We start from the raw sequence: 18,333 nt of genomic DNA on the forward strand, positions 1-18,333 counted from the left end.
TCCTCCGTATCTCTTTTTTTTTTTTTTTTTTCTCGGTACACGGGCCTCTCACTGTTGTGGCCTCTCCTGTTGTGGAGCACAGGCTCTGGACGCGCAGGCTCAGCGGCCATGGCTCACGGGCCCAGCTGCTCCGCGGCATGTGGGATCTTACCAGACCGAGGCTCGAACCCGCGTCCCCTGCATCGGCAGGCGGACTCTCAACCACTGCGCCACCAGGGAAGCCCCGTATCTCTTAATTTATCCCATAGGACTCCTGCCAGAAATAGTTTTGATTAAAAACCTAACTAAACTCCTTTAAATTGTTAAACACTGGATTAAAAATGAAATAATGTATACAAACACATACATACATCTACCTCTCTCTCTCTCTCTCTCTCTCTCTCTCTCTATCTCTCTCTCTCTCTCTATATATATATATATATATATATATATAAACACACGCCTGCCGATCAACTTTTTAAACTGAATCTACTTAAAAAATGGATCATGTATGAAATTAGAAAATATTTTTAATTTCTAAAGTTTTCAGAAGAAAATAAATTGAGAAGTAGCTCACATTTTTGCACATCTTCAGAAATGTTTGAATTGGTTTCAACAGCAATTGAAATTAGTTCTGACTGAGCCAATTTTTCATTTGTGTTCCATAAGAAGGAGTGGCAACTTTGACACACTATTCACTTTGGGAGGAACCCAAATGTTCCACATCAGCATTTCCACCACTTTCACTCACTTGCGGGGCTGGAGGAGCGTGAGGTCAGAATGCTGAAGAAGTGGGCTTGAGTCCAAGCCCTGCCATCTATTGCCTTTGTAATCTGGGGCCTTGAAGGCAGCGAAAGGTTTCCTGAATGTGAGTCATATTAACTGCATGATCCCCAACCTAGGAGTTATCCAAAAGGAACATAAGCCCTGTTCTTACTTCTTAGGATAGCAGGATCATGAATAATGGAGTTATTTGTGCCCATATTTCGTTATCCATATTTTGACCCTAATTTGAACATGGGTGCTTTATGAAGGAACATGCTGAAATTCACTTCAAGCACTCCAGAGTGTCTAACTATGGCTACTAACAATTCATATATCGACAGTGCTTAACAGATTGCAAGGAGCTTACATGACTTTTATTTCTTCTGAGCTCACAACACTCGTGCAGTTGGGGGTGCAGGGTGGGATGTAATTACACCCACTTGATGTGTGAGGAAATTGACCTTGAGACAGGTCAGGTGACTCACCCAAGCTCATGTAGTCCGTAGGTGTCAGAAGTGAGAACTAAATCCTGGCCCTCAGGTACTCATTCACTAACTCCACCTCCCCTCCCTAAGAAAACTATAGCAGACAGGACATCCTGGGAAGACCGTTAGACCCATTTTAGAAAGAAGGGGAGGGGGCAACACAGAGAAAATATTAGTTGATTTTTCAAGCGTACTGGGAAATGGGAATTCCTTTAGGCTCTCGGAAGATAAGATGGAGAGGATGGGAAAGAAAGCAGTGGAGCTGGGATCGCACCGGGTCCTGTCCCTCTTCCTGCCTCAGGATGTGGGGACTCTGAATCCCGGCGAGCTGCGATCTTTGATTCCTCCCACTTACAAGACCTTACGTGTGGTCTGTAATTCTGTTTCCTCTATCTAGCCAGGTTATGAAGAGAGATTCATTCTCCCTCCCTTCTGTATTTACTTGACCCCAGAGATTCCAGGCTGCTGGGTCTTCCCTGTAGTTCTCTGATTTTGTATGAGATGAGTGGAGGTGTTTCTCAGGCATCTACAGTAATTGCTGAAAATATACTTAAAAATTCAAAGTTCTGGGCTTCCCTGGTGGCGCAGTGGTTGAGAGTCTGCCTGCCGATGCAGAGGACACGGGTTCGTGCCCCAGTCCGGGAAGATCCCACATGCTGCGGAGCGGCTGGGCCCGTGAGCCATGGCCGCTGAGCCTGCGCGTCCGGAGCCTGTGCTCCGCAATGCGAGAGGCCACGGCAGTGAGAGGCCCGCGTACCGCAAAAAAAAAAATCAAAGTTCTGCCTGGAACTGGGCCTTGTAAGGGGTGTGTATGTAGCCACTAGCACCAGCCAGTCTACAGCCACAGCAGGAATGCTGTGAGTCCGTTTGTAGCAGGGACTTTGCAGATTCTCCTTCCATGCACTGTTTCTGAGGATGCCTCGGAAGCTGCTGCTGGTGCTGCCCTTGTTTCTTGCTTTTGTAAACTGATAGGAAGAAGGCTTGGGGTGGTGAAAATCTGGTGTGAGTCAAGTCCTGTTTACTGCTACCATTCTGGGGGCCTTCCTAATTAGGCACCAAGCAGCTCATGTGGACTTGGCCACAGGCAGGTCCAGGACTGAGTGACTGTGTGCGGGGGGGCACAGATGGGCATGAGGCCCATAGCCTATGGACACTGACAGAGGCCCAATCTGTAACCTGCTCCACACAAAAGGAATGGGGCTCTGGCACCCTTGGTTTTAGGACTGATAGAACCTGGGTTGGTTCTGAGGCTGTCTGCTCCTGGGCTGGTAGAACCATGACTAGGTTTCTGGTCTCTGAAAATGCTATTCTATGGGCTTTTGCTTTTCAGCCCCGTCACCATCCCGCAGCTGTTTGTCTCTAGCTCTTCCATCAGAGTGATAGCCTGACAGCTCTGGAAAGATTTTTGGGGTCCATATCAGTCACTTTACAGATAATGAAGGAAAAGCCCAGAGAGGGGAAGTGACTTTCCCAGGGTCACACAGCTAGTCAGTGCCAAATCCATGATAAGAAAAGCTCTTGGTCTACTGCTTTTCCTTCTTCCCCATGTTGCACACTGGTATTGCTTTTTCAGAAGAACAGTAAGGGCCCTAGTGTAGACCTTGAGTCAAAACTTAGTGAGTTTGAATCCTGTCCTCACCATTGATCAACTATGGTTCATTCAGCAAGTTACTTGACCTCTCTGAGCCTCAACTCAGAGACTGGGAATGACCCTAGTACCAAACTCAAAGAATTACAGTCAGGATTAAGTAAGATAATTCTTAATCTTCTTAGCACATAGTAGGTGATTGATACATTTTAATTCCCTTACTCACCACTCCACCTATGCCTCTAAAAAAGGACAGAGTTCTCTGGTCAGTGGTCTGATTCCTTAGAAGGAAATTACTCCTAAAACTCTCAACTATTTAATACAGTGAAATTTAATTGAGTACTCATTAAGTCTAGGGAACTTCTCTGAACAAATGGAAGGAATTTTAGGGTAATTGAAACATGGTCCCAGTGCTCAAGGAATTTACCATTTAACCATTTAATGGATTATCAATCGCAAATTTAAAATCTCAACCTTGTTTCCCTAACGTGATTTTACAATGCCCCAGTCCTCCTCCAAGTTAGTATATGGCTTTAGAAACATAAATTAGATAATTCTAATATTAGCCTAAGGAAAACATCATTAGAAAGGCAAATCTGCCACTAAAATTCAGACTGCTATTTCAAATGCTAATTCATTACGGGCTTTGGAGTATAACCCTCCTGTAGCCGTGAGGACATTACTAATGGATTATAGCACTGCTGCCCACTAAGACCAGACACTGCCTCAGAGTCCTTTACAATATGGCTGTTGGTGAGAGTTGGATTTAAACTGAAATCTGTTTGCCATTCCTGATTTATCCAGTGCTTTGACTTGTTCACATCCAAGCTCTCTCAGGGCACTTTGGAGATGATTTATCCTTTATGCTACCTCCCATCCTGATTTCATGGATGAGAAAATGAGTGTCAAACAGGGGAAGCGTCCAGTTCCCAAATCACTCAACCTGTTAATAGTAGAATGTGGATTTGAACCCAAAGGAATATCTACTGTGGTATCTCGGGGGTTCTGTTAGAAGAAAGCAATTCCAGGTCACTGTCTTTCATGCTGCCTCCCTACCTGTACCACAGTGCTAGGCCCAGTTATTACCATGCCTCACTACCCAGCTTGCTTTCCTAACTACCAGCTGGAGACATTTTACAAACCAGCAGTGAAGCAGACATCAGGATGGATTCTTTTTCTTGCTCCCCGCTGCCTCCTCCCTCTCTGTCCCCCTTTTTTAAAGAAACACCACCATACATACATAGATGTAACTTTAGTCTCTTAGGGTTTGAAAGTGACACACTCTAGAGGTGGTATTTCCTGTGCTTTGTATCACACTGCCAGCAGGAAATCATTGCCGCTGTGTGTCTGTACACCGCCAGCACCACGTCCCCCATCCCATAAACACACAACCACATCTAGGGTGATGGGCGTTCTTGCAGTAGACACCATCTCAACCACGACTGCATTTTTTTTTTTTTTTTTTTTTTTTTTGCTGTACGCGGGCCTCTCACTGTTGTGGCCTCTCCCGTCGCGGAGCACAGGCTCCGGACGCGCAGGTTCAGCGGCCATGGCTCACGGGCCCAGCCGCTCCGTGGCATGTGGGATCTTCCCGGACTGGGCCACGAACCCGCGTCTCCTGCATCGGCAGGCGGACTCCCAACCACTGCGCCACCAGGGAAGCCCATGACCACATCTTATGATCCTCAGCTGCTGCCTTAAGACCTACTTTCTTTTAAACAAAGGCAGTTGTCATTGAAGAACTGCTTTCTAGGACCTCTGATGGCATTTTCGTGAAAGCAAAGGGGAAAGGAACCAACATTTGTCTAGGATTGACACTGTACACAGAGCTTCACGTTTTCCCCTTTCATCCGCACAGCAGTGTAGCTGAACCCACTCAACAAGGGGGAGGAAATAGAGTGGAGGAGGTTAAGTGCCCTGTAAGATTGAAACCTTGCTTATGCGACTGCAAAGCCTGTGCTTCCCACGCACTGTGCTGCCTCGCAGCAGACTGTGGGGATCTGTGGTGTGTCCACAGCACAAGTGATGCGTGTTTCTTCTTGTTTTCCGCTGTAAAGAACTTTTGCAATTTATTTCATTTTCACGTGTTTGTTTTCAGATTCTCTATCAAAGGTTGAATGCCTTTGTAGAAAGAGTGAAGTGTGATGGCCATCTTAGAAATCAAAATCATGTTTGGCTCTCTCAGGCAGGATGATGGGGCAGTGGAAAGAACGTCGGCTAGGAGTCAGGCTGGCTTCCGGTCCCCGCTCTGTGTGACCTTGGGCAAACCTCTTAAACTCTCTGGGCCTCATTTCATCTATAAAGTGAGGCCATTTGTAACTATCTAAGGTCCATTCAAAACAAACATTCTCTCATTCAAAACAGACATCTAAGAGTACTTTCAAATCTCGTAGTCTAACCATCTTGCCCAGCATATACTGAGAGGTTAAAAAAAAAAATCTGGGAATGGATCAATCAACCTCTCTGGCCAGTCTGCTGATTCTTATTATGCATAGCTGAGCAGATAATATCGACCAGGTCCTGTCTATGATGTTAGGCCTTTGCCTCATCATGATGAATAGCTAGAAGCTGGGGTGTGCTACGTGAGTACAAGCAGGAAAAATGTTGAACGCAGGATGAAGGGCACCACTGCTCTTCTGGCTTTCCTCTGAAAGTGTTCACACTCTCTCTGCACCGCAGGAGTTGATGTTAGCAGTTAGGGCTGTGGACTAACTTTTTTATGTACAATTCCAAGCATATGCCTGGTGTATGATAGGGAATTAATGAACTGTTGAACGAAAAAATGAACAGATATGGCCTTTACCATACAGAGAAAGCAAGATGGCCATCTTTTGCAGTTGACTGAATTCTTTGTACATCATGGTGAAATTGTAAGGATTAAATGAGATGATGCATGTTAAGTGCCACGCGTGAGGCCCAGTACCGAACACATGCTTTGTATGTATTAGCTGAAAGAATGGGGTGTGACCAGCATGTTCTGCCTGGAGGACCAACTGGACAGTGTCTTCTCTGGGTTGAGTGTTCTTCTGCCTTCACTTCTGCCCAGTGGCAGCCCATGGGTGTTTATTGAGCATCTTCTCTATCCTTAGCTCTCTACTAAGTACAACATGCACGCGTGGAGAGGATGGTAAGGTATAAAAAGTGTGAGTGTCAAGAAACTTACCTTTTTCCCACTTCAACTAAATGGTACAACAACGAGAGAATCAAGTGCTAATTTGGTTGGTACAATTAGAGTTCAAGAAAATTGAGAGATCAATATGGGCTGGTAGAGAAGATTTTATTTTATTTTAATTTTTTTATCAAAGTATAGTTGATTTACAATATTATGTTTCATATTATATTAGTACTGGATTGTGATTCAGTATTTTTATAGATTATACTCCATTCAAAGTTATTACAAGATAATGGCTATAATTCCCTTGCTGTACAATATATCCTTGTTGCTTATCTATTTTATACATAGTACTTTATATTTCTTAGTCCCGTACCCCTAATTTGCCCCTCCCCCATTCCCTCTCTCCTTTAGTAACCACCGGTTGGTTTTCTATGCCTGTGAGTCTATTTGTGTTTTGCATGTACATTCATTTGTATTATTTTTTTAGATTCCACATGTAAGTGATATCATACAGAATTTATCTTTCTCTGTCTGACTTATTTCACTAAGCATAATATTCTCTAGGTACAGAGAAGATTTTTTTTTTTTTTTTTTGCGGTACATGGGCCTCTCACCGTTGTGGCCTCTCCCGTTGGGGGGCACAGGCTCTGGACACGCAGGCTCAGCGGCCATGGCTCATGGGCCCAGCCACTCCACGGCACGTGGGCTCTTTCTGGACTGGGGCACGAACCCGCGTCCCCTGCATCGGCAGGCAGACCCTCAACCAGGGTGCCACCAGGGAAGCCCCAGAGAAGATTTTGACAGCACCACCTACATGGTCGGATTTCTTTTTTTAATCTACACCTTTTTAAAACTTGGGCTTTGATGTCATACATATGGGTTCATCTGTAAAGTATTCCAAATGACTAAGCTAGAAAAAGAGATTGATTTACCCTAGTAGTGATTATCATGATAGGAGAGATATAAATAGCGCTTACTGAATTTGAAAGAATTTCCTATTCTTTTGCCCCTTTAAAAGAAATGAGCCAGAAACCCAACCTCAATTCTTTACTGTAACGGCTTTACTATGAAGGGCCATGTGCTTCAATGAGCCCGACTCACATGGTGCGGGCTTACTGTGCACTGAGGGCTTAATGGGATCAGAGGCTTGCAGACAGTCAGTTAGGCAGAAGCAGATCAAGAGTTGCATAAGGACCCTTCCAAAGTGCCTTTCCGTTGAACAACAAAGATCAGTGAATAAATAATCTCGTGGAGAGAAGTTGGGAGTTGTTATGCTATGAGGGTTTGTGGTCTTCTTCAACACGATGGTGGCTGATGCCGTATTTCATCATGCTTTTCCCTAATCCACCAAGAGATGAGGTGGCCTGCCTCATTAGGCGGAGGCACTGCCATTGTGATGGAGCGTGGTTCACTTAACCCCAGCAGCGACAGGTTCTCTCTTATCTCTTGTCTTTACTCAGACTAGGTTGGCTGCTGAGCATTGTTAACTGATTTATTCACTCAACAGTTTCTGGGTATCAGCTCTGTGCCAGGCTCCGTGCTGGATGCTGGTGTTACAAAGGTGTTTATGAGGTAGGAGTTTGCAGAGTTCACAGATTAGTGTGTAAGACAGATATGCAAATAGATCATTGGAACGCAGTGTGGTGAGTGCTGTCGTGGAGGAGCTGTGGGAGCACGGAGAAGGGCAAGCCACATGGTGCCCTCAAGGATCAGGGAAGGCTTCCCTGGGGAGGTGCTACCTAGATCTGAGGGATGAGGGGCCACATGCTGGACAGAGAAGTGAGGGAAGGACATCTGGAAAGAATTCACATTTATTGGTCTCTTACCAGGATCTGGGCACTGTTAGGTACTTTCAGGTAAATACCGCATTTAATCATCCCAGAAGTCCTGCAGAGTAGGTCTTATTTTCGCCTATCTTTATAAACAGGGAGACTGAAGCTTAGAGGGGTTCAGTAACCTGCCAAAGATCACATTTAGGAAGGGTCACAACGGGGAGTTGGACCTAATCTGGGGAGACATCAAAGCCCATAGTCTTTCTGCCACACCTTCCTGCCCTTAATGTCTACAGAGGTCATGTAAGAGCAGTGTGGAGATCAGTAAGAGGTCTAGTGTGCTGGCACTTGGGGGAGCATGGGAGCAAGTGCTGGGAAATGAATCTGAACAGGTATCCTGGAGCCAGGTGGTCAGGGACCTCATATGATATCCCTTCACTCCAAAAGCGCTGAATAAACACCCACTGTTTTCCAGACACCAAGAAAAGCTATATTGAGTACAGGCCCTGCCCCTAGGGGCTCACTGTCTAGTCAAGGAGAGCTGGAAGGACTTCTCTTTTCTGGAATTGAACTTGAATGTGGTCCTTTTGGGAAGAGAAGGCAAAAAGCTCCACCAGCAGCTCAGGGTGGATTTTTTGCTGTGCTGAAAAGCTAGGCAGTGGTTCCACATAGAAGCGATATCATATGATATTTGTTTATCTCTGTCTGACTTACTTCACTCAGTATGACAATCTCTAGGTCCATCCATGTTGCTGCAAATGACACTATTTCGTTCTTTTTATGGCTGAGTAATATTCCATTGCATGTATGTACCACATCTTCTTTATCCATTCCTCTGCTGATGGATATTTAGGTTGCTTCCATGTCCTGGCTATTGTAAAAATACACACTACTGTATATAAAAGAGATAACTAACAAGGACCTACTGTATGGCACAGGGAACTCTACTCAATACTCTGTATAACCTATGTGGGATATATGTGTATCTATAACTGAATCACTTTGCTGTACAGTAGAAACTAACACAACATTTTAAATCAACTATACTACAGTAAAAATAAAAAAAAAATTTAGGCAATGGGAAACCATTAGAAACATTTTATAAGAACCATGACCTCTCTGGTGATTCAGAACCATGACGTGAAGACACTGTCCCTGTCTGGATTTGATGATGGGCTGTCACAACAAGGTGTGTCCAAGGGTTGTGATTGGACATGTTTGGCGTAGGGTCACTTCTTTCTAGGTAACTGGGGGAGGAGAGGAGTTTCCAGCAGAGAGTGGGACTCTGGCTGGAAAGATCTCTCCAGGCACACTTGGGAGAGAGAAAACGTACTTGCCAGAACCCAGGTAACTGCCCCTCCTGCCTTCCCCGTTCCCAGGTAGGCCTGCGTGCAACCCTCACACACAGCCCCGCCACCACCTTGGGTGTGGCTGCCATACACGTTCTCTGGCTAAAACACTTAGATTGGCTACTTTAGGAAGCGTGCATATTGGCTCTAATGGCAATCATAAAACCCTCTTGGATTTTTGTGACACATTACCCTCCAAGAGTTCAAAGTCCCCTTAAGGCTTTTATTCCACTTTATTGTAAGTACAGCTCTATCAAAAAGAAAAGATAGGTTTTTTGATTCTCATTTTATTGACGTGGATAGAGAGATGCAGAGATTATAAGACTTGTCATGTAGAACAGTGTTTTCCCCTCACTGTGAATGAGGGAGATTTTAGGAGGGTGGTACTTGGTTTGTCCTTTAGGTTTTAACTTTTCAATGAGCATGAATGACATGGAACACTTAGATGCAGTATCTGCACAAATGGAATTTATGTCTGCCTCCACTCCCCACCCCATATAAATATTATCTTTCCTGATCCCAGCCAGTCTCATTCATAACATTAAGAACCAGGGACCTCATGCACTGTCCCCTACAAGCTTCCAGGAAAGTCTCTGATAAGCTCATTTCAGTGAAATGGCAAGAACTGATGAGCCAGTTATTCACTGAGTGTTTATTAGGTGCCAGGCATGTGCAGAGGTGGTCTGCATGCATTAGCTAATTTAATCCTCATAGCGACCCCGTCTGGTGGGTTACTATTATTAACCCCTTTTTAAAGATGAAGAAACCAAAGCTTAGGGAAGCTTATATGTCATCTTTCTCTGGGGTATTTACATTTGAACAGTGAACAACAAGCCTGCAGCCAGAGAGTGAATTTGCTCTTGAGAAATTTCAGGCATCATCTGGGGATCATGGCTTAAATCTTTGAATTTTTAAAAAGTGTTGGCCTTGGCTTCTCTGACCTTTCAGTCAAAGCATACATTTGTTAGTCATCTGGGAGGTTTGTGGGATCTTGTAAGATATTGAGAACTTCATTCTGGCTGTATGTTTACAGATTTCTTTATGCAGTGTCATAATAAGCTCATTGATTTACTGTGGGTTCTTAGCAAAGTAAAGCTTTTTTTTCTTTTGTAGACATTTGCCTGAAAAAATTAAGGATGACCAGCAGCTGAAGAATATGAGTGGCCAATGGTTTTATGAAGCCAAGGCAAAAAGGCACAGAGAGAAAATCCACGGAGCAGATATCATCAGAGCATCCATGAGAAAGAAGAGGCACCAGGGAGCGGGTGAGTTGATTGGGCTAGTACTTTTAGAGCCAGCATTTGTCCTTGGGAGAAGGTGTCCTTGGGAGAGAGGAAGGGTGTCAGTCCTTTAGGGATGTGCTTTGCACCATGCATAGTCCTCTAGGTCGTAATCTCCTTGCCCTGGGTTTGGATGGATGAGGGCAGGGCTAAGTGACTTATTGTGGTGAAGAAGGATGAGGGAAGCCCCTTAGATGCCATGTTGAATTGGAGTAGCCTAGACAATTGGGGGTTATAAGGGATCTACCACCTCCTCTTTCTTTGGCTTTTAATTCTGAAAATTCAGAACCTTTTCTCCTGAGCAGGGTGACAGGAAGAGATTAGCCTCCCTGTTCAATGACCTTGACACCTGGTACTTCTTTAAAAACCAAGTACATCATTTAAGGGACTGTAAAGACAGCATTTTGAGGGCTTCTTTAGAATTCTGTTGAGTTCATCAAATATTAACCGAGTGTCTTCTCTCTAATTAACTCTGCACTAGCCAGTATAAACCTTTATCCCTAAGAACAGCCATTGTCTAGTTCTAGCCTGTACTCAGTAAGGAAAATAGCTGTCACCTCTTCAGTAGCTAGTATATGATAGGCGTTTAGTCCCTATTATTTCTAATTGTAGTAGCAATCTTGTAAGGTAGGTCTCGTTATCCCCATTCTATATGTGGGGTATGTGAAGTTCAGAGAAGGGAAGTAACTTGCCCAAGGTCATATAGTTGGCAAATGACAGCTCCGGGATTTCAGTCTTTCGGACTCAGAGCGATGCTCCTTACAGATGAGGGCTGACCTCTTATGATGTGCTATGTATTGCTCACAGCCCTCTTGATTTCCAAAACCACCCAGACCTTCAGAAATCTTGAAAGGTGCAAGTTAGTACTGTGGACTCCGTTTTGCAGCTGAAGAAAATAGACTTATGTGTAAAGAGACCTGTGGATGTGAGTATTTGGAAATTGGGAGCCCTTACGTCGCTTCATCTTCTTAACACTGATGAAAGTATTCCTGGCACTTACTGGCTATGTGGCCTTAGGCAAGTTTCTTGAACCCTTTGATCCTCAATTTCCAAATCTGTAAACTTGGAAAATAGTTACCTCCTCATAGGATAATGCATGCAAAGGACTCAGCACTATGCCTGGCACTCAGTCATCACTCAGTTGATGCTAATTATCTAAGAGGCTCAGGTAAAGAGTTCTGGGTGTTCAGAGGCAAAAGAGGTTATTTTCTGAAGAGGGATCACAGAGGTTTTAAGGGGGCCCTGGCATCTGAGCTGGCTATTAAGGAAGATATAGAATTGGGATGTGTAGAGGTTGGGGGAGGAGGAGGCAGTGGAGAGGGACATTCCAGAATAGAAGCATTTGTTCCCCTTTGTGTCCCAGAACCCAGCCTCAAGTTGGGCCCATTGTAGCTGTTCAGTAAATACTTGGTAATGATGGTGTGTCTGTCCCAGTGAGGACTCCCTGCCCTGAGCGTCCCCTGGCCGTACACATTTGGTCCCGACCCCAGTTCAGATCAGAATCACCCAGGGCAGTCGGAATTTTGCTTTAGTCATCTCTGCACATTTAAAGGTGCACCCATGCTCTCTGGAGACGGTACTTGTAGGGAGGTAACAACATGGGAATCTACTGACTTCTCTCACAGATGTAATTTTTTTTTAATTACGTGATTTCTTTAATTTTAATTTTATTTATTTATGGCTGCGTTGGGTCTTCGTTGCTGAGCGCGGGCTTTCTCTAGTTGCGGCGAGCGGGGGCTCCTCTTCATTGTGGAGCATGGGCTCTAGGCGCGTGGGCTTCAGTAGTTGTGGCACATGGGCTCAGTAGTGTGGCACGCGGGCTCAGTAGTTGTGGTGCACAGGCTTAGTTGCTCCGCGGCACGTGGGATCTTCCTGGACCAGGGCTTGAACCCGTGTCCCCTGCATTGGCAGGTGGATTCTTAACCACTGCGCCACCAGGGAAGTCCTGCGTGATTTCTTTTAATTTTCACAAGTGTCTTCTTTTTAAGAAGAGGAATATTAGGCTCATAGAACTCAGAAAACATTCCCTCTGCCTCAGAGCCACTTAGTAATATAACTAGGTCTTGTATACAGGTCTTTATGTTTTTTTGTTTGTTTGTTTGTTTTTTTGCGGTACGAGGACATCTCACTGTTGTGGCCTCTCCCGTTGTGGAGCACAGGCTCCAGACGCACAGGCTCAGCAGCCATGGCTCACGGGGCCCAGCCACACCGCGGCATGTGGGATATTCCCGGACCGGGGCACAAACCTGTGTCCCCTGCATCGGCAGGCAGACTCTCAACCACTGCGCCACCAGGGAAGCCCAGGTCTTTGTGTTTTGACTCCTCTTGCAGATGTAATTCTGATCCCAAGTGCTCAGATTCATTAGTGACTGCCTGGGCACTCAGAGGAGGCCTGACGTTCAGGTTCCAGCCTTCAGTGATAAGAGCTGATATGAGAGTTGTAGGTCGTGGAGGTAAGAGATAGATAACCTTCTTGTCTTTATCGTTTCCTGTTTCAGCTGAGCAGAGTAAGGACAGAGCAAACAGGGCAAAGGAAAGCTGGGTGAATAATGTCAACAAAGATGCTCTCCTCCCCCCAGAGCTAACCGGTGTTGTAGAAGAGCCAGAAGAAGATGTAGCACCTGCAAACCCAAGGTAAGACTGAGCTCATGGGGAGCGCTGCTGCACGTGGGATTCGTGGCTTGGTCCTGCTGTGTGAGTGCAAATGCCAGACAGGTCTCACGGGCATGGGAAGGGGGCATGTACGAGAGAATTCTGGGCCCTGATGTGGACAAAGCCTGCGCAGTACTCTTTCTCAGCTTCCAGAATTTCTAACAGCTCTGCATAGTAAATAAAACTAAAATGTTAAGTGGTGATTTCTTCCAGCACCAACAAGAGCTGTTTTTTATTTGTGCTAAGGATATCTCCATACAGTCAGTGAAGAGATACTCCAAAATGAATGTAGAGGAATAAGTCATTTCAGGAAAGAGATGAATGATGATCAAATTGTAACAGCTTGGTGCAGTAGAAGAAGCTCAAGCACAGGAACCAGGCAGACATGAATTCACATCCTGACTATGCCACTTATTAGCCATTTGACCATGGGCAAGTCATTTAGTCTCTCTGAATCTCTTTTCCTAACTATAGATAGGAATCATACTATATAGGAAAGGTTATGGTGAGAATTAGTGGTAACGTATGTAGAATACCTGGCACATGGTAGGCACTCAGTAGATGTCTCTTAAGGATGCAGATTGTCCTCAATATTTCAGTCTTGATTTTTTGTGCTTTCCATACATTTTTATCATCTGGCCAATCAAAACGTACATTTGTACAGTACATGGTTCCTGTGATATAGCTGATTATGGGGTTTCGTTGCCACAGACCTTTTGGAACCATGATGATTTGCTTTTAGGTATTTAAGGATCTTCCCATTGGTGTCTGTCCCTTGGCGGTATAGTTGTTACCCTTTGGTGGGAGAGCAGTTGCATTTTATCTCTACTTCCTCAGTGAAGACAGCTCAATTCAGAGTCTCCAACTGGAATGAAGTCAATGAATTTGCTGGTGGGACAGTCAGTGATCCAGGATCCAAGGCTGAGGTACCTGGGGAATAGGGATGTTTCCAACATAATTTACAGGTGAGGGAGAGGGTCTATACTGTAGGCACCAACAGGCATTTCAGAGTCAAATATAAGTAAAGTTATGTCACATGGATGATGGAGTACTGATTCTGTTTTGCCCCATTATTTATCCATTTCCCTTTTGGAGAGGACTTGCTTTGTTTTCCTGGGTGGTAGGTGGCACTATTTCCCCTCTAGGATGATTTGTAATGTTCTGTTATGTCTGTAGAGGCCATGTCGGCTAGAGGTTGAAACACCTTAACAGTAGCTGTGAATTGACTCTGTGACCTTGCACTAGAAGTGACTTAACTTCCTGGGCTGTTGTTTCCTTGGCTGTAAAATGGGAATGAAATAGTTTGCTAGCAGGATTGTTGAGACTCTAATTAGCTAGTACATGTAGAATTCCTAACACATAGTTCATAGCGCATAGTAGTTGCTCAGTGAATGGAAGTGTGGGCTCTCACATACATACAGGTATTTCAGGGAGCTCAGGAAAGGATGTGAGAACACGTTACCTCTTTCTCCTTGTGCCTCCCCATGTTCCAGCTGCCTGCAACTTCCCTAATGGGATGAAGGCCTGCCTTCCTTCCCTACAGCAAGAGGACACCTTAAATATTAGAAACTCTGGGAGTGAGAACACAGGCATTTAGATTCCCCTTCAAGGAACTGAGAGCAGCTCCTAAGAGCTGGGTTTGATGGGGACACCAGAGCACTGACTGACTGAGGGAAGAGGTGGACAAGAGAAGATTTGAGGGTGTCAGACACAAACTTAGCTTATTGTACTCTTTTATCTGGGTCAGACTTCCTGTCCTTCTCCCAGGACCTCATTTCATCTCAAAGGACCTAAGGGACCGAGGTGTCACTGCCCTTAGAGCATATAGTGTCCACATTTGCATCTCCATTGTTTGCTACATTTCTCGCGTGACCTCAGAAGAGTCTTTCGGGTTTCATCTGTATGTACATCAGAACTAAGCTGCCTCACCAGGATGTTATGAGACTGAATGAAATGAGGTATGGGAACCACTTGGCATTTCTCAGGGAGAAAGAAAATTGGCAATTTGCAGGTGGCCTTATAATTATGTTATTATAACATAGATGAGGTAGGTTGAGAAGGCAGGAATAAAAATGTTAGATGTATCCAGCACGCCTTGCTCATTACGTGGCACGGGTGGTAATCACCCAGAACTGTAGAAGGAGCTGTTGTTTAATTCCTCCTTTCCGTGTCAGAAACTACTGCTTTACTCAGTATCAGGTTCCAGCATGTTTTTCACCTATACTTCAACATTTGGGAACTGGGTGTGTTAAGTATATTTTGGGGTCTGTACTTTGAGACTAAGTGAACTTCAATAGAATGACTCAATACCTGTCAATATTTTGTTAGCCAGGAGTCAGGAGTTGGGGAGTGTAAGCCAGCAGTAACTGGATATTGGAGCTTCTGAAGGAGTTTTTTTCTAATAAAGTCTGGGGCAAGAGTCCTTCTTCCGTTGTGGGTACAATTCTGTGGGCTTCTGCCTGTGAATAGTTAAAACACTGTGGGTATTCAGTGTGTATTCAAGCATGGGAAGCTTCCTGCGTTATTTTGGAACTCATCTTTGTTTGCATCTGTAGCACGGGGAAGCAGAGAGAGGTTTGATGAACAGAGCAGCAGAGAATGAGGTTCCCTTTCGAGTGGCAAAGAAAAGTACAAGTGATCCCAGCTCTAGTTCTGGTCACTGATTTTCAGCATGGTGGTATTGGCACACACAGTGGTAAAGGACCAGTGTTTGGGGTCTTAACAAAAGGCATAGCATATTTTTGAATTTGCTTCACTCAATCCCTGAGCCATTTCTTCATGTGTTTGTTGATGTGTTGAAGCCTCACTGAGTGTAATACGTGTTAGCACAGCGCTGGGTACTGGGCATGGGCACAGCATTAGCTGCCAAGGAGAAAGGGAGAAATCAACAATCCAAAGGGAGAAACCAACCACAAAAAACACGGGGGAAAAAAAAAAAGCACTTGCAAAATTTGCTTCTGATTCCAGACACAGTTAATATTTAAGCTGAAAATTACCTCAGAAGAGGGTACGTCTGGTGTTATTTTTAACTGCTTTATTTTTAATTTTTTGGTCGTGCCACAAGGCTTGTGAGATCTTAGTTCCCCGACCAGGGGTCACACCTGTGACCCCTGCAGTGGAAGCTCGGAGTCCTAACCACTGGACCTCCAGGGAATTCATTTTTAACTGCTTTAGAGGGAAAGGCTAGTTAAGGTTCAAAAGCTTTAAAAGTTGCTGCATGTGCTTGGAAACATTTTATGGCTAGGCATAGAAGCAGATGGACTGTCCCACTGCCCACGTGGCGTAGTTCTAAGACTGCTATAAAGCCCTCCCTCTTCCCCAGATGTCCCTACCACGGTACCTAACGTTATTCTTCTTTTTAGTTAAGTCTTCAAAGACTTGTATTAAAATGCAAACACTTTTAGGAGGGGAACCCTAACAGTAGTTTCGTAGTCTAATATTTTAATAATCTTCTTACGGAAGTAAACCCATTTTGGCTAAGTGCCACATCTAGTATTGCAGGTAGTTTTTGAAGGGTACCTGAGGGAAGAGATCACAGAGCTCAAGGTGTGAACCTTGGCTTGCTGTACAGTTTTAAGAACTCATCACATGGAATGTATTGAATATCTTATATATGCAGGACACACCCTGCGAATAGAAATCTGATCCCTCTGAGAGGGATTCTAAGAAACAAAAGACACAGTATCTGGCTATAAAGAGACTATATTCTCTTAGGAAAAATAATGCTTCCATATATGAATATCTGATCACGTGATAACAAATAGTACCAGGCAGGGAGCAAATCCCAATCCCAAGATACCAATAAAATGTGCAGTAAGACTTGAGACAAGGAGACCCACTTCCAGCTGAGCTGATAGGTGACCAGCATCACAAGGGAGGTGAGATTTGGACTGGGCTTGGAGGTGATAGTGAGGATTTGGGTCAAGAGAGTAGAGCAAACACTTGAGGGAAGGGCTGGGGATAGGTTGGGGGAGACAGCAAAGAGGGACAGTGAGTCATTTTTGGCATGAGGGTCAACAGGAAGGTGGAGTGGGAGGGTACAGTGGGGCAGATGGTGGAGCGTCTCCAATTCCTTCCTGAGGAGTTCAGACTTCAGCTTCATTCCACAGGCCTTGAGGATCCAGGAAAGGTAACGAGCAGAAGAGGGACATGATCAAAGTTCTGTTTTAGACCATCCCATTTTAGAGGTGGAATGCTGAATGGATTAGAGAAGTGGAAATTTGGTGTCAGGAGGTCAGATATGAGGCTAGTACAGATGACAGAAATAAAGGAGGAATCAGTAGGGGTGGAAAGGAAGTGACAAATGTGAGAATAACTGGGAAGGAAGAAATCGCCCAGACTTCACTCCAGTCCTCTTGCCATAAACCACTGCTTTACTCGTGTGAGAAATCAGAGGCAGTAGAGCCCAGCCATTACAATGATTGTCTTTGGAGTCAGGGTCAGACACACCTGGTGCAAATCCCCAGCTCTTTCACTAACTTAAGCTCTCCAAGCCTCAGTTTTCTCGCTAGTAAAATGGGGAGAAGGATACATACCTCACAGGGATGTTGCAAAGATCAACTGAGAATAAGATGGTTGCTGTATTGATGGTGGTGAGATAAAAGACAGGCAAACAAAACATTGATGCATTCCTCAAGAGAAGCAAAGCCGGAGCTTAATTGAGGAAGTAACTGTATTTTCAGAGACAGTGTGAGACATAAGACTCTTATTTTATTTTTTTCTAGTAAGCAGACTTGTGAACTGTACTTAACCAAGTATCTCACCCTCATCCCATTTCCCGCCAATCCCAACCACAAGGTAACCCAGTGAATACTGTATGTTTCTGGTGTTTGATCGCGTGCTCTGAATACCTCATTTCTTCTTCTCTTGATTTCTGAATAGCAGGAACAAAGACATTTTGTTTAAAACCTAAATAATGTGCCTCATTGTAATTTGGCAAACAACATAGATATTTTTAAAAACCATGGCACCTGTGTGCTGCTGCCTTCCCTGGCACTGGCTCAGCTGGCCTTCAGTTATTCAGTCGTTCACCAGTTGTGTACCAGGCACTGTACAAGGCATCATGGGGAATAGAAAAAAGGTCAAGATACTCTTTAAGGATCTCCCAGTTTACTATGAGAGATAAGATATGTATGCACAGAATGAGGTTGCATAGCAGACATGAAATCCATAGCTGCATGGATTTAGTTTAGTAGAGTTTAGTAGAGAGAGACTGGTTTCATCTCTGGGCAGGAGGGGACAACATGATATGCAGTGTGGACAGTTGTGGGCCTGGTGGCTAGAGGCGCAGGAACTGGATTTCCAGGGAGCAGAGGGAGGAGAATGTAGAGACTCTGCTTGTCCTTTGT

The 18,333-nt window shown here is 44.6% G+C and overlaps 1 protein-coding gene across 2 annotated transcripts in view; it reads left to right on the forward strand.

Moving 5' to 3' along the window:
• SYTL2 (synaptotagmin like 2) overlaps nt 1-18,333 on the forward strand; it is a 101,916-nt gene that overhangs the window by 43,793 nt on the left and 39,790 nt on the right. For both annotated transcript variants that reach the window (XM_024763610.1, XM_024763612.1), the window contains exons 3-4: nt 10,167-10,318; nt 12,832-12,967. In XM_024763610.1, coding sequence (XP_024619378.1) covers nt 10,167-10,318; nt 12,832-12,967 — 288 coding nt within the window. The remainder of the gene's footprint in view (nt 1-10,166; nt 10,319-12,831; nt 12,968-18,333) is intronic.

This window comes from Neophocaena asiaeorientalis, unplaced genomic scaffold (genome assembly GCF_003031525.2).
Source record: "Neophocaena asiaeorientalis asiaeorientalis breed wild unplaced genomic scaffold, Neophocaena_asiaeorientalis_V1.1 scaffold946, whole genome shotgun sequence".
NCBI classification, from domain to species: Eukaryota; Metazoa; Chordata; class Mammalia; order Artiodactyla; family Phocoenidae; genus Neophocaena; species Neophocaena asiaeorientalis.